Here is a 23458-nt window from a genome sequence, read left to right as displayed (position 1 = left end):
TGTTTGCTTGCCTGGCGTTTTATGTACTGGCTGATCTCAGTAAATGACATTTGCAGAAAATAAAAACCATGCCTCTCCCTTCTGGTTCTTTCTCTTATACCTTCACTTGAAATATCCTTCCTTCTGCTTCTGCCTATCAAGTTTTTGAAGCTCTCCTTCTCTTTCAAAGAGTCTTTTCTAATAGTGCCAGCTTCTGTCATCTCTGCTGTCTCTGATTGCCAATCTCATTTGTCTGTTTCTCATATCATAGCACTTAAAATCAGAAAGACCACTCCTGATTTATAAATGGGATAGGTGATTTAAAAATTTTTTTGGTAAAGCTATTGTGTAGATATTCAAACTTATTTCCTCTAGGAAAGACATATTTACTTAGTAGATATTTGTGGAATTGTCTTTTAAGCTAGTAGAGACAGACAGATAACCTATACGTCACACACACATGCACATACCGCCTGGAAGCTGAGGACATCTCTACTCCTTCCTGACACTCTTGCTCTGACACCAGATACAACCACAGAAGCTGGTAACCTGGCCGTGCAGGAGCCTACAGCCAGGTCCTGGAAGGAGCCAACACTGGACTACAGCCAGCCTAACATTGCCATCCCCATGCTGCTGAGAGCTGGGCTGGGGATTCCAGGGGGTACAAAGAGATAACAGACACTGTCTTCCTCTCTTAACAGGATTTATCGTTTTCCATAATGAACTATAGGTATTACTAAACTTTTCATACTCCCCTCTTCTGTATAGTAAGAGCCATATCCCATATTGACCCAGAGGAGGGACATCGGATTTCTCCCAGGAATCTGGGAGGGTTCAGTAAATGGGGTGGTGTTTGACTACTCCATCTGTGGGGAACACCCACAGAAATGGGTGACTTTCTAGAGCAGAACAATACGCACAGTGGTCCTCAAATATATTTTATGGCCTGTTCAAGAATCAACAAATAGGGGGCGCCTGGATGGCTCAGTGGGTTAAGCCTCTGCCTTCAGCTCAGGTCATGATCTCAGGGTCCTGGGATTGAGCCCCACATTGGGCTCTCTGCTCAGCAGGGAGCCTGCTTTCCCCATTCTCTCTGCCTGCTACTCTGCCTACTTGTGATCCCTCTCTCTCTCTGTCAAATAAATAAATAAAATCTTAAAAAAAAATCAACAAATAGTCTATAAAGCACAGATATTTAGTCCACGCTTTTAGTTGCAGACTAAAGAATTTGACTTATCTTACAAGTACTAGAGTCGGTGATGGTTTTCAAGTTAAGTGACAGAGTCCGAGTGTTAGCTTTAAGATTATTGCAATGGTGAGGTAGAGAAACAGCGAAACTGAAGAAAAGCAGAGCAGGGGTGGAGGCCGACACAGGGGTGGAGGCCTTTGCAGTAGCCCCACTGGGAAGTGACCAGAGCCTGCGCTGCAGGAAAGGTGGCCATGAAGGTGGAAAGGCAGGAGGCAGTGTGACCGACGGGTCGGTGGAGGAAGGGAGCAGGCCCAGCCCAGCAGGCAGAGGGCTGGCTTCTGCGATCAAGGGGGTCCTTGGTGGTAGGAAGGAAGGATGAGAATTTCCTCTCCACCTTTTTTCGTGAAGGCAGGGCTAATCCTAAGCAATAGTTGGAACAGGATTTTGTTTACCTTCGAAACCTCAGCTTCTGTGCTCTGCTCCTTCTCAGTTGCTAGTCCCTGTCTTCACAGGTTTCCTGAAGCCCAGAGCCCTCCTATTGCTCTCAGCTCCCCTACTGAGGGTACCCACAGCCTCCCTGGCCCTCAGGAGACTCCAGGACTCCAAGAAATCCTCTATCCTTCTTCTCCACGTCATCTCCCCCACTTTTGCTATCAACATCAATAACATAAAAGGCCATCCAACAAGCAAAATCTTTTCTGTTTCTTCCAAGCAGTATATTTGCTATTAAAGCAATCTGATTAAACCGCTCTCAGTGGTGGCCAGTGATTCTGTGACACTTAGCAAACGATGTGCATCTTAAAAAGAGAACCCTTGTTATTTCAAATGAGTTTCTTACCAATATCATTTTAAAATGAAATTTAAAGATAAAATCACAAAGCAGGGATGTCGAAGATGTCCTTAGAGGAAATTCTATGGTAGACCAGTAAGCCTGGTCTCCAGTAGCAGGTTCCTTAAGATGTCTCTTCTGGTCAGTACCTTCCCTTCAGCTGACTAAGTTATGTTTCCTTTTTTTTTTTTTAAGGTTTTATTTATTTGGCAGACAGAGAGAGATCACAAGTAGGCAGAGAGAGAGAGAAGGAAGCAGGCTCCCCACTGAGCAGAGAGCCCAATGTGAGGCTTGATCCCAGGACCCTGAGATCATAACCTGAGCTGAAGGCAGAGGCTTAACCCACTGAGCTACCCAGGCGCCCCTACTAAGTTTCTTAAAACTTCTCAGGTCTGTTCACAGTGACTTTGGTTAGGGATGGAGGTGGGCGGTAGAGGGCTAGGGTTTGAACTATTCCTACAGATGAGGGGTCAGCAGTTATCAGATTATACGCATTTCAGGCTTTGCTGGCCAGTCTCTGCTGCAACCGTTTACCTCCACCTTTGTAGTGTAGACGCCGTCATCGGCAATCAGAAAACTAATGGGCATGACTGTCTTCCACTAAAACTTCACAGAAACAGATCTGGAGCCAGATTTGGCCTGCAGGGAGTAGTTTGCCAACCCCTCGACAGATGATCATGTGTGAGCCTGGGGCAGTCTCTCTTCTAATTGCTTCCTCTGTGGGCTCCCATGAACACACCCTAGCTTTCCAGTCAGATTCTTCAATAAGTGCATACCCTTAGAAATAGATATCAGCAAATAAGGGTGACTTTGGTACCAGTCCTGGAGAATAATGAGTGGAGAGTACAAATCTGGTTGATCTGGAAAAGGCAGCAGAAGGCCGCGGGGTGACCCCCCGGAACCTGCCAGCACATCAGCCCTTAGCGGCAGTGTCTACAGCCCAACCAGTGACTCTCCATCTAAAACCTGCCTACATGGTGTGTTCAGTCAAAATGATCTTATATTTTTCTAAGTCAGATAATCATGTAAAACTTTTCTCTAGAGAAATATTTGTAGAGAGAAAACATTTGTATGGGACTGTCTTAATTCATCCCTTATTTTCTTTCTTCCATCTTTCCTACTTGCTTCTTGGGTCTCTTTTAACATACCTTTTTAAAAAATATTTTTTTTAAATTTATTTGACAGAGAGAGACACAGGGAGAAGGGAAACACAAGCAGGGTGAGTGAGAGAGGGAGAAGCAGGCTTCCTCACTGAGCAGGGAGCCCTATGTGGGGCTCCATCCCAGGACCCTGGGATCATGACCTGAGCCAAAGGCAGCCGCTTAATGATTGAGCCACCCAGGTGCCCCATGCCTTTCTTTTCTGAGAGCTCACCCACTTCTATCTTTTGTGTGTCTTGAGATTGTCCCCCCCACACACGATTTTATCATTCTGGAGTGGAGGATAAAGAATATCAGGGGTGTCTGGGTGGCTCAGCCAGTTGAGTGTCCCATTCTTGATTTTGGCTTGGGTTGTGATCTCAGGATTGGGAGATCGAGCGCCCCATCAGGCTCTGTGTTGGGTGTGGAGACTGCTTTAGATTCTCTCTCTCCCTCTCCCCTCCTCCATCTTTCCCTCCCTTAAAAAAAAAAAAAAAAATTCATTGTCCTGCTCTCCAAGGAGAGCAGGAAGCCAGCTCCTGCTGAGAAATGAGCCAAAGATCTGCCTATAGTAGCCAGCCCACAAGCCAAAGAAGAGCTCCCATCTCCACATTTTTCTCAGCCACTAGGTCATGGAACATGGAGAGAGTGATAGATTCCTGCTTTGTAGAGAGTGTTTGCACTCGCCTGGTCTGAGTTTGAAATCAGTACCAAGGAGGAACATGTGCAGATCCCCCTTGCGATCCGCATCTCCTATTATTTTTGAAGAACTGAGTCACATGAGGACACTGTCCTCTCCTTGGGATGGTGACACATACAAACCTGCCACGGGGGAAGCAAACGTGGACCAGTGCCTGATGACCTTCCGACATCCTAAAGGTGATTTCTTTGCCTCACCTTTCCAGGGGACTAAGAAATCTGTTTAACGTGTATGCATAAACACCATCCAAATAATCAGCAACCAAGCATGTTAAGCCCATTCAGATTGTTTGGGGATGATAAATGGGAGGAAACCAGAAACAGGCTCAGAACGAGGACAATATTGTTTCGTTTTCAGGGCCCCAGCCCGAACACCTGGGTCTCCCATCAGTTGCTGCTTCTCCCCAGCTGCCTCTGACGCTCTGCACACACACTGTACGTGTACTAGAACATTCTGGGGTCTGGCAAGTTTTACTTTTCAGTTTCACTGTTTTCCTTTCAGCCCCAAGTCCGCTTTGTTGGAAAGCAGTGACTCTAACGTAGCAGCGGATTTCTGTTTGAATTTCTGCAGTCAACTCACAGGCTTCTTGCTGCTTTGGGCTGATTTATTGTTGTTCTGATTCCCGTTTTCTGAACGGTTATTCATTCCCAGCCCTGGCCTCTCTGATGGCCATCTGGTTCTCCTTTGGTCACTCAAACATCTGCCCCAGAGATCTGGAAAATGAGCTTCCTTTGGCAGCCTAAAAATAAGCTGAGTGTGAGTGAAGCATAAAAGGGAAATCGCCACGCTCCACTGTCCCATAGACACAGACCAGGGGGATGAGCCAGCACAGCCTCCTAGGGATTTGGAGCTTGGATGTCTTCTGTCACATCTGCAGATTATTTTTTTTTCAAGTGCTGGGAACTGTAAAAACATGGCATGAACTGGGTGCAACCCGTCCTCCTGCAGTTTTCCTTGGGATCAGATTTGCTTGCGCAATGGAGATGGTTGGAGATGAAAGCCACACTTTGCACGGTTTGTTTGTAAGGCTTCAAAAGTTCGCTGAGAAAGACAGATGATGCTCAGGAGTCAACATTGTATTAGTCACAGTGTGTTTAAGGAGATCTCGTGAATGGTTTGGACCGCAGTTATAGACCATTCCTAAGTACTAGACTTTTAACTTGGACCCAGGGGACCTGTCTCTTAAGGTAATGATGCTTTGCTCCTTGCCTCCAGAAGACTAAAGCTTACCAGAACCTAAAACTCAATCCTAGGCTATTTCTCCTACAAAATTATTCCTAGCCTCACTGTTCAGTACAGCTTTTCAGAGGGGCTACAAAGAGAGAAAATGTCAACACAATAATGATATTCAAATCATTACCATCCCCACAAATTCAAACCTCCTTGTAAGTCATAATCCAAAGACATTAAAATCGAAAGTCATTAACATCCAGTCTTAAATTTCCTTTACCTTTTGAGTTAAAAACCAAAGCACTTAATGGCCTCCTTCAATTTCTCCTATTCTTTCTTTTGCCTGGGCCATTTCTCACTGCAATACAAATACGGCTCTTTCAGCTCCAAGAAAGTTGCAATTGTTCAACAGCGAGTCTCTTGTATGCTTTCTCTTTTAGTGAAATGTGAATGGACAAAGAGTAAATGGACCTACATCCTTGACATTTAGAAAAATGAGCCAATCCCTCATGCCTAGATAGTTGTCCCAGGCAAACTTTTGTTCCCAGGACCTTATTTAATTTTGCCCAAAGACCACATCAAGAACTGTAAAACGTCTGGGATTTCCCACTACAGTTTCATGGCTGCTGCCACAAGACATGAGATTCCTGGGTCAGAGACAAACGACTTCATTACTGATGGCACAGCAAGTAGCTTTTGGCTTTCTCCAATCCCAGTTTAGGATTCAATCCCGGTTTAGAGCATCGTGTTTGCACACTGTTCCCCTGCATCCCCAAGGCCAGTAGGAATGATGCAGAGGAGCTCAAGCAGATGCACAAGCAGTCGATTTGTATCGCAGCGGAGGAACCTGGATTGCCGGCAACCCTCGTGCTCCATGACAAACTGCAAGCAGATCTGACTGCTCTGTGCTCCAGAGAGAGACATTATCTTTGTTCTACTGGACGATAAACAAACCTGCCTTTTCCTCCAGAGACACTCGCTCTGACTTTCAAGGTGCTTTGCTTTGAAAAGATAGATAATCCAGAGTAAAAACAGCCTGTGCCTCAGTTCTCAAGCCACATAGAAATGGGAGAAGCCCTTGGAGGATGGTCTCCCGGCAGCGCATAGCAGAGTCCCAGTCATATCAAATAAAGGAGCACTGATGAAAATAGTCCTGTCTCCTCAAAATACAACTCAGTCTGTGGTGGTTATTTAGAGTCCATGACCATGAATTTAAACTCAGCTGGCAGAAATCCTCCTTCCAATCTGGAGGGGGGAAATCAAGTTGGTTCTACTTAAAGTACTTTTCGTTTATATTCAAAATCTGCCTGATTTGCATTTGCACTTTGAGACAAAAGTAGCCAGCCGCCTGCTACACTGCGTGGAGGGGGGGCGGTGTGGACTGTACCTCTGACAGAGGCTCTGTGTTCTCTGGGGCAGCCATTTTCGGTCCGGGGGCCCCCGTTTTCCATGTCCACCGTCTCTTAGAAATGCAGAGAAGCACTTAGACTAGAGAAAGCTGCGTTTCTCCTCCCCATTGATTCAGCTGGAAAAACACCCTCTGCAGGTTCATGGACCAGACCTGCTGCTGACGATTCTGAGGCTTCCACCCCTAATGAGCTCGGGAGGGCTGCTACTTCTGCCACCTGCTCCTTGAGATTTGTCTTTCCTCCGGGTTTTGAATGTTCCAGGGGTTGCGGAACATGGCTTTTGGCTACATATTTTGGGGTAGCAATCGGATATGTCTCTAGAGTTTCATCTCCATCTCCTTTTGGGAAGACTCCCTTGAGTTTCTGTTCAATCTGCTGTTTAAATGGACTCCTTTCTTCTTTCCCAGCCCTGCCTGCTGAGTCTGGATGTTTTTTTGTTTTGCTTTGTTTGTTTTTTAAACTTCCCCTGTTTCTTTGCTTTCTGGCATAGACTTTTTTCCTAAACTACTATTCTAGATTCTGTCACATGGGGTTCATCATTGTGAAAGGTGTGTAATCAATGAGTTTTCTGTTTCTAAAGTATCCGTTGTTCATATGCATCTAGACAACCACCACTTCTGAGCTGGTTAATTCGAGCCAGGAAATTTGCTCCTACCTGACCGACATCAAGTTCTGGCTTGTGATCATCCTGCCTAGCTCCCCTTGGCAGGTCTCGTGTTTACTTCCTGTCCAGTCGGAATCCCATACATTTCTCAGGCCACTTCCGTCAGACCAACAAAAATAACTGTGTCCCTTTCAAATTGACCCAGGAATTTTTTTAAATCTCCTCGTGGGCTTCTTTACCGTTCACCTTCAGATCTGTACAAACTTTCTGATCCCTCTCAATCCCTTTCTGATCCCAAATCCTCTTACTCAAGCTCTGCTGTTCTTAAATCACCTCTCATTGTCTGCTGGGCCTGAAACAGCCGTCGGAGCCTCATTGCATTCTGTTCCTGTGGTTTTGCCTCTTTTTCTCGGGTGGATTCCTTTAGTCCCCAGTCATGCCCTCCAATCTAGTAAAAACTAAAGTGTCTCCCCATTCGCGTGACGCCCACTTTCACTGGGGTCGGGCACTGGCCTCCTAGCCCTCACAGCCTCCTCTCCCCTTCAGACCTGCACGGCCTGTGGTCTGGGATCTCTGCTTTTCCTTCACAGAAGCCTCGCTCTTCCTCTGGTTAATCGCCGCACGTTTCTTGACTGTCTGTCTGCCACTGCTTCTGCTCGGATTGAGGCCAGAGTGTGTTCTCGGGTCATCCTTGGTGTCCCGTGCAGACCCGGTTTCCAGGAGCATACATTTCCAAGAACATGCATCTGAAACAGTTCTAAGCTGTTAGGTTTGCAGTAATTTTATGGAGTTTTTTTTTTTTTTTTCTCATCGTGAATACAGCAAGATGGCATATCCATGCTGGCTCACCGTTTGTCTTGCTTTGTTCATTCATTAAATGTGTTGCCACTTATAGGTAGGAAGTGGAAATGTTTATCTCTGCAGTCTAGAGCTATAATCCCGGTAGGCATAATCATCAGATCTAGAGGCACCCTGAGCCTTGGTGGGGAGAAAGCTGGAGAGGGTTCGTTTGGCTGAATCTTCATGGTACTTCTGGGGTACAATTAGGTACTCTGCTGGTACTTTCAAGTGCATTGTTACTAAGTCCTCATCATAACCCTGTTAGATCATTACCAGATAATTTTAACACCTAAACCCTTTCAACCCGGCTCTGTTTGGACCAGGGCAATAGTGAACCACCAAGCCCCAAGCCCTGCTCCACTTCCTTCAGCCTGGGCCTCCACGTTCGTTATTAACTTTCTGGGTGATTCTCTTGCACACCAGAGTTTGTCCAGGTCATTCCCGATGCCTGGACAAAATCAGATCCTTTCTAAATATCTGTGCCAGCCACTTTTCACTCTCACCATTGCTTAGCCTTGCCACATCCCTACTTCCAGAGACCCTTTATGGGCAACTCCTGAGCTTTGGGGCGTGGGGGCGGGGGGAGACTTTTCTGTTCAAACTGGGTTGCATTTCCGCTTTCTCTGACCCCAGCTTAGAATTCCATTTTCTCAAGTTGGATCCATTACCATATATTCGTCTGCTTACTGGTTTCCAGAATTTTGTTGCTGTTGTCTTCAACATTTTGTTGCTGTTCTCTTTGCCTATGGGATTGTCTTTCATTTTATAATTTCTTCTCTTTCATTTGAGTGTGGTTTCAAATGAAGGGGGAAAAAGGAGGGAAATCTGTCATCTTTAATCAGAAAACTATCACGTAGGGACGCCTGGGTGGCTCAGTTGGTTAAACATCTGCCTTCAGCTCAGGTCATGATTCCTGCATCAGTCTCCTTGCTCAGAGGGGAGCCTGCTTCTCCCTCTCCCTCTGCCTACTGCTCCCCCTGCTTGTGTGCTCTCTCTGAAAAATATGTAAATAAACTTAAAAAAATAAAAAACCAACTATCACTTAATTCTTTTTTTTTAAGATTTTATTTATTTATTTATTTGACAACAGAGATCACAAGTAGGCAGAGAGGCAGGCAGAGAGAGAGGAGGAAGCAGGCTCCCTGCTGAGCAGAGAGCCCAATGCGGGGCTCAATCCCAGGACCCTGGGATCATGACCTGAGCTGAAGGCAGAGGCTTTAACCCACTGAGCCACCCAGGCGCTCCTATCACTTAATTCTTAAATCAAACCCCATCTTTCATATGAGAACATTGTAGCTCAAGGAGGATGACTAATGGGCCTAAATTGCTAAAAACCAGAATTTGTGTCCAGGCAGCTGGATTCTTAACCATTCTGCTCTACCACCTCACTGCAAAACCAGAAGCTAAAGATTCTTCTTCAGTGAGAGAGAATCTCATAGGCTACAAGTGTAGAAAACTGCTCAAACAGAAGGGCTCTAACTTGGAAATTGGCAAATTATATTAGATTCCATTAATTTAATGGCATTGTTGTATAACACATGCATTAGAAATTGATCATGAATAATAGATGATACCAGCTGAACCAAAGGCTTTCCAGGAGAACTTTTTGCACATTTCATTTTAGAACAACTAAAATGACATCATTTCCAGAACAGTTTGATTTGTTGTGTGCATCTGAAAAAAATAAAAATACAGCAAAGGGACTCTTGAGAGTGTGGACATTTTCAGACAATAGTCCAAAGACTGAAGAGAGGCACATTGTAATCAAAATTGCAATTTGTATGTTGTTACTTTCTGTTCCTTGAGTTCCACACCACCTCAAATCATGACAGACTATTTTCTGTTGCAAGAGGAAAAGGATCTGTTTAAATTCAGAACTTTGTGCAGACACCTTCCAGGGGTTCTGAAATCAGATTGTGCTTCTGCCTTGAGCTCAACAGTGTACATCTGCACCTCTTTGCAGTGCCTTTAGGTCCATTCTGACCGGTTTAATCTTGGGCTTTCAGTGGTCATGTAACACATACCATCTTTTGCGTAAGATTTCCTTGGTACAAGGAATGGTATTGGTATTTTATAGATCACAGAAACCAAATGTCATCTCATTCTTTGGCACATTTGAGATTTAAAAAAAAAAAGAAGAAGAAGAAGAAGGTTATTCCTCAAGGCTGTGATTCTCTTTTAAACTGCCTCTCTCAGATTCTGAAAATAAAGAAGATTTGGCTGCGGCTGGGCTCGCATCACAAGAACACAGATTTTGACACAGCGCATGTTCGCTCTTGTAAAAGTCCACGCTCCATCCCTGCGCACATGGTCCAGCCCAGGTCTCGGATATATGTTAGACCCAAAAAGGTATTAATTACTTCAGGGTCTCCATTTATTTCCTCATCTGTCGATGGAGAAAACATTTTTTTTACCTTGGGACACATGTTTGCTGCCAACATTAAATGGGAAAAATGTCAGGAATACGAACTACACAGTATGGTGCGGTATTGATCGCCCAACATGTTAACTCAATTAAAATGCATCTAAGGATGGAGGAAGGGAAAATCCTCGTGACGCATGAAGCTGGAAATCAGGAGACAGAGGAGTCTCAGCCTTGCCTGTAATGAGTTGAAGAGCCTTGGGCAGGTCACTTTCCTTTCGGTTACTCATATGAGGGCTTATGTCATCTCCAAAATTCCTCCGATTGCGAGAACTGGAGCCATGCTGGGCAAACAGAGGAAAAAATGGAAGAAGGAAACTTCCGAAGTCTGGAAACAGTGGGTCGGGATTGTTTTCTTCCCTTGACAGGAGCTCCTCTGACGTGCTTTCTGATGGTGAGCATCAGAGCATTGGCAGCCGTGAAGTAACCCACGCCCTGACTGGGCACCGAGGAGGTAATAACCTACAAGCCAAGCCTGGGTCAGGTGGTCCGAGAGAAAAAACCAGGAACTTAACTCCGTCTCCAGTAATTGCTGTTTATGCTCCAGAGATAGGTTTTTTCCATAAAGCTTTTAAATTAAGCAAAGGGGGAGGCCCCGAGGCTTCTCTCCGGATTCTTCTCATTTGCATGTCTCCTCCTGTGCCTCAGCTCTCTGGCCGGTCTCCAAGAGGGTTCTTCTGCGCTGGGTATGAATTAAATGTTACCGTTTGGGGTTGGGAAAGACCTCCCTCTTGAGAATCTCTAAAATCATCCTCAGGATTCTATTCTTGTCTTTACTTCATTATTTAAACCTGGAGACCTGCCAATCCCCAACATTGTAATAGGGATTCACCAAATTTATCTTTGTTTTATGTATCGGGATTCATTTGCTTTCCCACGGCCCCTTCCTCAATTCGCCTGCATCTCCTCATTTCTCAGACCTTTTTTTTCCCCTCTTTCTCATCTGGAGAGATATTTGAACGTGAAGGGGAAGAGGGAATTTTGCAGACCTCCTACATTACATGTAAGATTTACATATGGAGCGCCAGGCTAGCTCAGACTGTGGAGCGCGGCGCTCTTGATCTTGGAGTCATGAGTTTAAACCCCACGTTGGGTGTGGAGCCTACTTAAAACACGAATATATATAATTTTTTTTTTAAGAAAAAGGTTTCCATAGGAACACTTACATCTTAGAAGGAGGTGGAGTTTACCTGGGAGACTACTTTATGCATTTTCATATACTGAATTTGAAATAGTGTCTAATTTTTATCATCAGTTAACATTCAGGATTTGGGTTTTTTTTACATCATAATTATGTGACTTTTCAGTGACTGAAGTGTTAAAGGATATCTTCCGTCCTTTTAAATTCATGTATGTTTGTTCATGTGAATCCCACCTGCTGTTAATTAATATGACTTTTTCCCTCCAGAACCGCCAAGAAAAAGGAAATTTCAAATGGGAAAACTCTTTGTTTGATCTCGTAAGGTTTATACATATAAATTCACTTCCCAAATTTTTTAAATGAACTCTTAAGCACGTATGTCACCTTTTCTTTTCTAATAAATATAGTTTTTTGTTGTTGTTGTTTTAGCATTTTTGGCTTTTCTACAGACCTTGGGACTTTTTCAGCCCCACGCCTCAGGGTCTGGGAGCATCGGCGTACAACACACAGGCGTGCAGGCTGACTTTCTGGGGCTCCCTGCACGTGGCCCAAGCAGTGCTAATTAGCACTCAGGAATGTGGCACACAGTGTGGCTGACCCAAGGGGTGTAGTTATTTGGCTGCCCCCAAATTAACGTTTTACTGTATTTCAGAATTGAGTTTAAATTTCTGGTTTCAGGGCGCCTGGGTGGCTCAGTGGGTTAAAGCCTCTGCCTTCAGCTCAGGTCATGATCCCAGAGTGCTGGGATCGAGCCCCGCATCAGGCTCTCTGCTCAGCAGGGAGCCTGCTTCCTCCTCTCTCTCTGCCTGCCTCTCTGCCTACTTGTGATCTCTGTCTGTCAAATAAATAAATAAAATCTTCAAAAAATAATAATAATAATTGTTTTTTATAAATAAATAAATTTCCGGTTTCATAGTTCTTACAGCTCACAACTGTAGGAAAAAGCACTAGCCACAAGCCAAGAGACCTGGGCTGTCTTTGTGGCTTTGTGACCCCCTGGGTGACCTTGACCAACAAGTTTCCTCCAGAAATGCAGCGGCCTCTGGGGCCGTTTCCACTTTGAAACCTGCTGTTTCTGCGCTGTGCAGGGCTGCTCGCTGAGGAGGAACTTGCTGGCGTAAAGCTGTGAGGTTCCAGGTTATCGGAGGGGCTGTGCTTTGATCCCAGGAAGCTTTTTTTTTCACGTGATACCTGTGTTGCAGCTCTGCTCCTCCAGCCTGGAGATAACTGCTGGGAGGGGGTCTCATCCGCGATCGCTGGTCCGCCTCCCCCGTCAGCTCCGTGTTCTCTGCATTTCAGATGCCCGGGACAGATGAGTCCCAAGATTCGGGCGGCCCCGAGGAATCCAAGGGAAACCTGGAAAGTCCCAAGCAGGGCAGCAGTAAAATGAAGCTCAAAAGCCGGCTTTCAGGTGAGTGGAGCCCCGTGCCTGATGCGGCCTGCCCGAAAGTGAACTTCTAGCCTCAGGAGTGCGAAGATGAGAGTCATTAACAGAATGAGCACCTCCCCCTCCCCTTGCAGCCTCAAACTTATTTTCCCTTTAGATAGTGCACGCCCCAAGCATAAAACTGCCCTCAGCCCGGCTGCCTAAGTGAATATTTTGTTTGAGTCATAATGAAGTGAATGTCAACATCTCCGTTTGTCTCTGCTCAAACCTAAATTTCCTGTGCGTGTGGTTCATTGACTTGCACAGAACTTCAGGTTACCCGTGCCCTGTGGAACATTCCTAGTGGCCTGTCTACCCGGCAAATGGCCCTCTCCCCAAGCTCTTGGTCGACCAGAACCAGGGGCAAAGAGGAACTGACTTAATATGAAATCTGCATCTCAACGAAGCAGGCGGAAAAATAGGATGGGAGCTACAGCTCTGGAAACAGATTTCACATTTCCTGGGTATAGCCTCATAGCAGCTGGCAGGTGCTCTGAGATAGAAAATTCTTGTTGAAAGCAGAGACCCCCATGGGGTGCCTGGGTGGCTCCGTTGGTTAAACGATTGCCTTCGGCTCAGGTCATGATCCTGGAGTTCTAGGATCGAGTCCTGCATTTGGGCTCCCCGCTCAGTGGGGAGTCTGCTTCTCCCTCTGACCTTCCCCCTCTCATGCTCTCTCTCTCTCTCTCTCTCATTCTTTCCTTCTCAAATAAATAAGTAAAATCTTAAAAAAAAGAAAAAGAAAGTAAGCAAGCAGAGGCCACATATAAGAACCTATTATGATCCGAGGGTCCTAGGCACCCACTCCCTGATGGGCTCTTTCCCCTATTAAACAACAAACAAATCAAAAAACCCTGAAAGTTACATTTTATGTCTGCATTGGTATAAAGGTACAAGCTGGATTCTTTATTATCTCTTCATTACCATGACATTTACACTTAAGACTTTCTTATGGGCCCTCGACACTGTGTCTGCTGGCCTGAGGGAGAGGCCCGCCCTAGCTGCCTACCCGTGAAAGGCGTCTCATGAGACCTTGGGCCACTGACTTCAAGCCCCTGAACTTCCTCTCCCTCACCTGAGAAAAGGAGATCATAATCCTGACTTTGAAAGGGTGAGCAGGGCGCCTGGGTGGCTCAGTGGGTTAAGCCGCTGCCTTCGGCTCAGGTCATGATCTCAGGGTCCTGGGATCGAGTCCCACATCGGGCTCTCTGCTCAGCAGGGAGCCTGCTTCCCTCCTCTCTCTCTCTGCCTTCCTCTCTGCCTACTTGTAATCTCTCTCTGTCAAATAAATAAATAAAATCTTTAAAAAAAAAGAAAGGGTGAGCAGATTAAAAAACAAACAAAACACATACAGGAGTGACCAGCCAAAACACAAGGTGTGTCAACATCCAGAACATGCCAGTCTCCTCTTAGACACAAACCCGTGTGGAGGGGTGCTGTCTGTGCCGCCACCCAGGACCCCTGCCACCCCCGCCCCTGTCGCCACTGCCTGGACCTCTGCTGAGTTGTTCTCGGTAAAGCGACTGGTATAGGACCCTCAAACAGATCTGTTTCTTTTAACAAACCAGAGTAACAAAGTGAATTAGTCTGTTCGTAACTCAAAATAGTTAGGCAGTGTCTATCAGAACGCAGGGTGTTGACCAGTGAAATGGCCAGAGGCTGATAAGTTGGAGGGGAGACATCGTGAGGTCCCCACGCAGAGAGACCGCCCAGCTCCCCCACAGCCCTGAGAACAGCGGAGAGAGAAAGGCATTTCATTCCTGTGTGTGTTTGGGGCCTGGACGTCACAGGGGCGTAGCAGATGAAGAGCTTTAGGCCAACTGTCTTGGCACAGTTAATCAACACCTTATCAACAGTCCCCAGGAGGCCCACAGAACTCTGGGGGAAGTATTAGGGACCTTTGAAACGCATACGGTCACATTCCTCATTTTATGGATGAGACCAGAGGCGTTAAGGGAATCCCAAAGGTCACTCACTCAGTGCCAGCAAAAAGATCTGCCTCCCAGATAGTTCTTCCCCACCCGGGCTTCCTGAGAATCTTGATGGGAATCCTACTCCCCAGGCTGGGGCTATATGGATACAGACATGGGGACGGGGAGATAGCTGGGGACCTTTCAAATCATAATTCTCTAATGCTGTTTATGCTATTAATTTAGAACAAGCAGCCCATTCAGCTGAGTAAAATCCACAGCTGGTTGTTGTTTGCCACAAACGGAGGTCACCCTCTCTTCCTGCCCTTCCCATTCACCTGGGGCCATAATGAGCAAATTTGTGCAACAGGCATGAAGCCGGGGAGAACTGTGTTCACTTCTCAGCCCTGCTGTGACTTGACCTGAGACCAGTGACTTGACTTCTCTGGGTCTTCGTTTCTTTGGGTGTAGAGTGAGGATTATACTGTGCATTGATTCTGTATATCAGTGCCCCACCTCAGTTGAAAGATGGAGTTGAGAGAGGGAATGTGGCGCTGCCCCTGCAGGTATGGCCGCGACGGCCCGGCCCACCCCACCCCTGCCAACGTCCAACTTCATTATCATTGTTGTCTCCTCTTTCCCAGTCAAGAGGGGAAGAGGCTTGAATAGTTTCAGACAGGAATATTCTTAAGAACTTTAGGTGGTGATAAGGCGTGCGACAGGAGGTACGAAGATGGAAGTCTGTCTGGGTGGTGGTGCTCCGGGGAGGCATCCAGAGGACACAGGATGAAGGAGGGCCAGGGCCTCGGCAAGATTTGACAGAACCCAAGAGGAAGCCAACGGTGGTCTGGACAAGGGAGAAAATGCACCAGAAATGTTTAGGGACAATGAGGGAAAATTGGTTAGAAACACAGCAACTGTTTTTCCTCCCCAGCTTTCCGAAAGATCCAGTAATCCAACAGGAACCACGATTGAGTCCAGCAGAGCTTGTCAGGGAGGTTAGGGGGGAGCCCCTCGGGGAGGGAGCTGATGGTGCCGGCAAAGTGAGGCAAAATGTCAGGCGATATTGATAGGCTCCCCGGTTTTGGAAAGGATGCGGGAGGAGGACAGACCCTCTCCTTTGAGAATCAGCAGGCCAGAGCCACGAATTCATGGAGCAGGGCCGTGGGAGATACGGCTGGAAAAGTAATTTGAGACCTAGGAGGGCGGCTTACGGAGCTGGGTCTTCATTCAGTGCCGTGAAATATGTTCAGCCTGAAGACATTTGAATACAGGAGATTTTAATGTGATCACCTGCTAATTTGTCTGTCCTGTAAACTTGGGTTTTTATTTCCTAGTTTCTAAAAGCGAGTCACTCTGGTATTCGTGTGTTGGTATCACACTACCGTATGTGGTTTCTCTTCTATTAAGGCAAGTGCCCCCCGGACAGCTCAAAAGGCACTTTCTTCTAATAAATCTTTTTCAGATGAGTAAGCCTGCCAAGATGGAGTGATCTAGCCATGAATTAGTAAGTCCTGAATTATTAAGGAGGTTCTGTAAAAAAAAGTTCCAGCCTTCTCCACTAAGATTCTGGCTCCAGAATGACTAAAGTGATTTTATAGAACATTTTTCCTGATATCCTAACCTGAATTTTCCTTACTTCATACTGCCTTTTTTGCCAGCAGGGTTCCCTTTTAATTTTGGTATTTTTGATTTATCTGTGTTAATACCCTACACTTGTGATCTTTTTAAATGGAAATTTCTCTTTGATTGCAAAGGAGTCTCGGGTGTTTGAAAACCTGTATCACAAAGTTAATATGTAGCTTTTGAAACACCAGGCTTTTAGTGATGTTCATGTTAATATAACTGTATCAGCACTCTTCCAACTTTTCATCACCATTAAAGACTCACTATATTATTTTTAAAAGAGTACAGAATCATCCTGTTTTATTCCATGAAAAACTTTCTGAAAAATGTTTAAGTAAATTGAATTTTAGGTCATCAAATAAAACATAGTCTAGGAGAATTTGATATTACAAGGAATCTGTATATGTATATAGCTATATACACACATGTGTGATACATTCATAATGTAGCATGTAAACATTGTGATATGATTATAGCTATATTCAGTGTAATTGAGCCATCATTTAAAATAATTCCCTTATTTTAAAATAGCATGTAATATAAACTAAGTGTTGATAAAGATGTGTTTAAAAATTACTACAAAAATTTCATTAGACACAAAGTTCTAAGCGTAAAGGGGAAAATCGATACATTATACGTTAAATTATGAATTTTTGTTCATGTGAAAATACCAGTAAGAGTGAAAAAGGCAAGTCACAGACATGGAGAAGATACTTTCAATACATAGATCCCATAAAGGACTCAAATCTAAAACATTAACAATAGAAAAATAAAAACTCCTATAAGTCAACAACAAAAAGACAGAAACCCATTACAAGAATAAGCAAAACAGGCACTTTACCACTTTATCAGGAAAAAAAAAAAAGCCACTGTACAAATTTACAAAAGTTAAAACAGCCAACGAATTTTTGAAAGAAGTTCAGTCACATTGGTCATCAGTGGAATGTAAATTAAAAACCACAAGAGGCCCCCTGGCCGGCTTGGCTGGTGGTGTGTGGGACTCTTGATCTTGGGCTTATGAGTTTAAGCCCCATGTTGGGTATAGAGATTACTTGAAAATAAAATATTTTAAAAAAAAGAACACCACAGTGAAATGTCATTATGTACGTATGAGATTGGCTGAAATTTAAAAAACTGGCACCACCAAGTATGACGATGATGTGGGGAAAGTAGGACTCCCATACGGTGGTGTTCCAGCATTGGGAAAGGTGGCTGTGTACTCGAGGCTCAGCAGCTCTGCCTAGGTCTGCACCCCCACACACATGGGATGCCTATGAGAATGTTCCATAATAGTCTGTTCTAGATCAAGGGTCGGCAAACGACCACCCACAGCTGTATTTGTATGGACCACAAGCTAGAAGTACTTTCTGTATCTTCAGTGGATTTAAAAAAAAGAGAGAGAGAGAGAGAATATGCAGCAGAGATCATCTGTGGCCCATAGAGCCTAAAACATTTACTATCTGGCCTTTACAAAAAAAAAAGGTTGTTGACCCTTGTTCTAGAGCTGAAACCAGAAACAAAACAAGTGTTCATCAGCAACAGAATGGAGAGCCAAACTGTGATAACTGTGGTGTGTTTACACAATGGAGTAGTATACAGAAATGGGATGAACAGACTATTAGCACCAACATGGGGACTTTCGCAAATAGATGCTAAGAGTGAAGAACCAGATGCAAAAAGTACATATCTTTTTTTTTTTTTTTTAAGATTTTATTTATTTATTTGACAGAGATCACAAGCAGGCAGAGAGGCAGGCAGAGAGAGAGGAGGAAGCAGGCTCCCTGCTGAGCAGAGAGCCCGGTTCGGGGCTCCATCCCAGGACCCTGAGATCATGACCTGAGCCGAAGGCAGCGGCTTAACCCACTGAGCCACCCAGGCACCTCAAAAAGTACATATCTTATGTGTTCATTTGTATAAAGTTCAAAAATAGGCAAAAGTCATCTCTGATGTTAGAAGTCAGGATAATGGTTACCATGGATGAAGGCTGGTTAGTGGTGCCAAAGCAGCTTTTTTTTTTTTTAAAGATTTTTATTTATTTATTTGACAGAGATCACAAGTACGCAGAGAGGCAGGCAGAGAGAGAGGATGAAGCGGGCTCCCTGCAGAGCAGAGAGCCCGATGTGGGGCTCGATCCCAGGACCTTGGGATCATGACCTGAGACGAAGGCAGAGGCTTAACCCACTGAGCCACCCAGGCGCCCCCCAAAGCAGCTTTTGAGTTCCAGAAATATCTGTTTCTTGGTCTGACTGTTGGTTTCTGGAACATTCACTTTGTGAAATTTCATGGAACTGTACACTTATGACTTGTGCAAATTTCTGTGAGATTTTATTCTTTAATAAAGAAGTTTATTTAACAAGTCATTACATGGAAAAAAAAAAAAAGAGAGAAAAAGCACCTGCCCCAACAATGGAAGTGTACCAAACAAACAGAGTAATGTTCCTCCATCAGTAGAAAACCATCTATTGGTAGCTTTCTCACTGTTGGTTACCACCTTGTCAACTCTGGCTACTTCTTACTTAGATGAAACGTGTACATTTTCCCATATCCAGTCTGGTTCCTTCACAGACTGGCACTTGCTTCATTACCTGGCATTAATGGCCCCAACGGACCCCCAGCTTAGGCAGAGCTTATTGGTAGAAAGCAATGAGCTACTGAGCTCATCTAATACTTTGAAAGTACACAAGGCTTCTGAAGACCATATAGTGTTGAGGTAAATCCAACAATTTTATGCCTGTGATACTCATAACATTATTCCATCCCATATCACGCCATGTTTTTCTCCATGTTTTCACAAGGGGGTGTACACCGTCTGGAGTCTGTTGAAGAATATAATGAGCTGATGGTGCGAAATGGGGACCCCAGGATCAGGATGTTGGAAGTCTCCCGAGATGGCCGAAAGCACTCTCTTCCCCAGCTGCTGGACTCTACTGGGACATCACAGGTAGGACAGTATCATGGAGCCTTTCATTTTCTCAGACTGTCAGAGTTGCCTGGTTAGGGATGTAAGAGCATGTTTCCACCCCTGGGTCTTGAGGCTTTCTTTCACTCTTTCAGAGACCAATAAGAGCATCCTTCTGGGGAAGAGCTGCCCACCTGTGTGGGCAGGATTGTTTGGGACTAGAGATGTAGCACAGAGAACGAGGTCCATCTGTGGAGGCTAGGAAGAAGTCAGCCCAGGATTTGAAAACAGTAGAGAAAAATAATCCTTTGTTGGATCTCGACATCTTGCTCCCCTTACTACTGTGTGTTTTGGACCCGAGAGCTGCTTTCAACGCCAGGAGACAATGGCGCCTCACGGTCTGTGGTCAACCACCATCGCTTGTTCAATGGGCGCGTCAGGTGTCAGCGTAACCACTGGGTGGGCGGGTGAGTGTTGGGTCGTGTGAAGTAGGGGGAGTGCATGTGTGTGCCTATACCATGTCTAGGATTTTACCTGTTACTTAGTAGTGGTTCAAATAGACAAGGTCACAGGACTGCAGTTGGGGGTAAGGGAGGCAATGATGTTAATATTTCAGGACCTGCCCCAGAAGAACTCTGGGATCCCTAATTCTTCACAGGGCTCTTCCGCAATTACATTATCCTCAGTCCAGTTACAAGCGGGTAGAGAGCTCCCAACCTAGTTGAAGCCAGGCTCAGTCTCTGGGGAACTTGTGGAGTGTTCTTGCAGTCCTGGGCACCATCAGCCAGAGGGCTCAAGAGAAACCATTGGCATCTTGCCTACAGTGAAGCAGCCATGGAAATGGAGGGTGGAGCAGTGACATCCATAAGTGCATATAGACTCATGAATCATAGAGATGAAAAGGTCCTGGGGCAGGTCATCTGGGTCAGGTCATTCCTTTGGGTGTGTTATCATTTTACAGATGGGCCAGTGAATCTCAAAGAGAGTGAGTATTTCACTCAAAGTGATTTGCCAGAATCCCTGGGAAGAACATTTTACCTAGCCAGGCAAATAACAAGCGCCCGTGTTCCAGAGGCAGCCGCTGATCAGGTTATTTTGTGTGGAATCTACCCAAAGACAACTTGAGTTGGGACATGGAGAAAAGGCAGAGCAGAAAACCTGCTTGGGTCCTGGTTAAAACTCCTCCAGACAAGCCTGTGACCTGCTCAAAATGATCCAGCTGGACCAGCAGTCAGGAGGTAAACCGGAAAGTCGTAGGAGAACCACTTGTCAGGCTGTTTTAGTTAGTGCAGAAAGTAACAGAAGGTTTCCTGCCATCACAGCCAAGGAGGCCTAGCTTGAGATGATTTCTTAAGTGGCCTGCTGAGAAACCTGACCATACTTATAGCCCAGAAATACCTATTTCTGACGAAGCTCCTAGAAAGCACAGCCTGGTGAGATTTTAGAGGAAAGATTTTTTTCCCCTTGTCAAAATGTCCTTTTTCTTTTCTTCTTTTCTGCTCTTTTCTTTTTCTACCAGGATTCACCCTTCTTTTCCCTTGTTCTCTCTCCCTCCCCTACAAAGCATTGAGGAGGGTAGAGCCACCCAATACATCTTTCCACCAGGATGGAAATATCTTATGTCCGTCCTGTCCACTATGGTAGCCACTTGTGTCTACTGAGCACATTAGACATGGGCAGTGAGACTGAGGAGTGTATTTTTAATTTTAATTTTTGTTTAAATATAGACAGCCAGAGGTCACTGGTGGCTGCCATCTTAGACAGCGGAGGTCTAAGAAGTACAGTGGGACCCCTGAAGCTCATCAAGAGAATAAGTCAGTGTGCAGGCCTCTGGTTCCCATGGGCTCCCAAAGGGGAGATGGCAGGAGGTGCAGCTGGAGAGAGAGTTCCCTTACAAGTCCACACATGAACTCCGTATTTGAGGGCTGGAAACCCATAGGCTGTGTCTGGCCATCTCCATGATGGTTTCAGTAAAAGGGCAGTAACCTTGCCAAGCCAACATTTTTTAAATAAATTAGAGTCTGGGAGGCCAGCATAGCTAGCAGATATTTTGTAAAACTGCAAAATAGAATTGTTCTAAGCTGCCAGGAATACAAAAATATCATTAGCAGACATCTCATTTCTACCTTTGGATGTAGAATATACTCATTAAGGCTAGAAACTATTTTCTGATGTCTTTTTTCTCAGATTAAGCACAAAGTTATTTTTTCTTCTTTTTTTGCTTATGCTGGACTATCTGTCTCATTTCAGAGATTTATTATTCTAAGAAGAATAGCAAGAAGATAGATTATAGAAGTGCTTTAGCAACAGATTTGCTTAAAGTCTTATTTATGTTCTAAATGGTGAACCCTGCTTGCACACGTGTACGTGTGGGTGGTGGACAACAAAGGGATTGAGATGTGAGCCCCTGCGTGCCAGCACGGGGGGAAAGGGTAGCTGATGGGAAAGTATTTTATTTTCCAAATATGAGGGGTTAGAACTGAAATTGCTGCCCTTTGTCAGTGGGGTGTTTTATACGGACTAATAGTTGTCAGGGCTTGTGGTTTGGGTTTTAATATGAAACAAGGGCTTGCTACGTTTTTAGTTGAGTGAATTCAGCTTAAAATGGCAAGATACTTTCTAACCATGATGGTGAATGGGGTGGGGGTAGAGAACAGCTTCCAGGGAGAACCTGACCACAGGATAGCCCTCCTACGTCTCTGAGGCCTCTTGGCTTCCGGTTCCTGACTCCATTCCAGAAAGCAAGTAGGAGGATGTGCAGGGTACCATCAAAGGAAGGGCACCACTGGGTGCCTGCAGCCTCCAGGAGGCTCTTTCTGTGGCAAGGACAGCACCACGTGGCATGTGACAGCAGGGGCTGGTCCTCTAATGGTGTCCATCGCAAGCTCCTTCATGCTGCTCGGCCAGAGATGGAGCAGGGAGAAATGGCTGTCTAACCCAAAAGACAACTGAGATTTTCAAAATCTGAATATATTTCTATGCCAGAGGCCCCAGAAGGGTACACGCGACTATCCCTGACCTTGCCTTATGCTGACTTGTAGGAATATCACATTGTGAAGAAGTCCACGCGTTCCCTAAGCACCACGCAGGTGGAGTCCCCGTGGAGACTCATCCGGCCTTCGGTCATCTCCATCATCGGGCTTTACAAAGAAAAGGGCAAGGTGAGCTCCTTTCTGCTCACTCTTTTGGCCCAGGTGAATGTTAGCATCTGCTTCTTACATGGTTAGCTTTATTACTGTCTTTTTTAAAATTTTTATTTATTTATTTATTTGACAGACAGAGATAACAAGTAGGCAGAGAGGCAGGCAGAGAGAGGGGGAAGCAGATCCCCACTGAGCAGAGACCCGGATCTGGGGCTCAATCCCAGGACCCCAATATCATGACCTGAGCTGAAGGTAGAGGCTTTAACCCACTGAGCCACCCAGGCACTCCTGTTTGTTTGTTTGTTTGTTTAATGTATTTTATTTTATTTTTTCATGAGAGAGAGAGAGAGAGGCTCCCGAAGGAGCAGGGAGCCCAATGCGGGACTCGATCCCACAACCCTGGGATCATGACCCGAGCCAAAGGCAGATACTAAACCTACTGAGCCACTCAGGCACCCTAGCTTTATTACTTTTTTTGTATAGAATAGATTGAGTGGCCTTTGTGTAGATTAGAGGGGATTCCCTTGCCTCCTCTCCCAGGGGCTGCTGAGTGAGACACGCCCTCTTGGCCTCACGACATCAAGAGTCACCTGCTCCTGGGAGCCAGGGCACAGGGTGGGGTGGACTGAATGCTCCAACATTTGCGACTATTGAAAGAAAAGCCACTCCTGCAGCTGCAGGGGAAATATCCCTCATTATCCTTCTGAATGAATTTCATAGCATCGCCTCTATCACAGAGAGTAATACAAATAAGTTGATATTATACAAATACCAAACCATCCATTTTGATATTACACAAAACAGGAAGACTGACACCAAAGAATAAAATAAATATGGCACCCAAATTGTAGGAAATGACTCTCCTGAGCTATTCATTGATCCATATAAAATTGCCGTTTTTGAAGATCATAGGCTGTCAAATACTGGCAAGTTCACATGTTTCAAGCTAAAACTTTCTCCCTTTAATGTAATGTGTAGCTAGTACAATGCAAATAGATCTGAGGATGGAAGTGGAAAAGAGAATGCAAATTT

At 45.2% G+C, this 23458-nt stretch overlaps 1 protein-coding gene across 9 annotated transcripts in view; it reads left to right on the top strand.

The window, feature by feature from the left end:
* Window positions 1-23458, top strand: part of PDZD2 (PDZ domain containing 2) — a 224316-nt gene that overhangs the window by 162183 nt on the left and 38675 nt on the right. For all 9 annotated transcript variants that reach the window (XM_044233258.1, XM_044233250.1, XM_044233298.1 and 6 more), the window contains 3 exons: window positions 12722-12833; window positions 19180-19325; window positions 22325-22444. In XM_044233258.1, coding sequence (XP_044089193.1) covers window positions 12722-12833; window positions 19180-19325; window positions 22325-22444 — 378 coding nt within the window. The remainder of the gene's footprint in view (window positions 1-12721; window positions 12834-19179; window positions 19326-22324; window positions 22445-23458) is intronic.

This window comes from Neovison vison, chromosome 1 (genome assembly GCF_020171115.1).
Source record: "Neovison vison isolate M4711 chromosome 1, ASM_NN_V1, whole genome shotgun sequence".
In the NCBI taxonomy this organism is placed as follows: domain Eukaryota; kingdom Metazoa; phylum Chordata; class Mammalia; order Carnivora; family Mustelidae; genus Neogale; species Neogale vison.
This window is presented reverse-complemented; position numbering and strand designations above follow the sequence as displayed.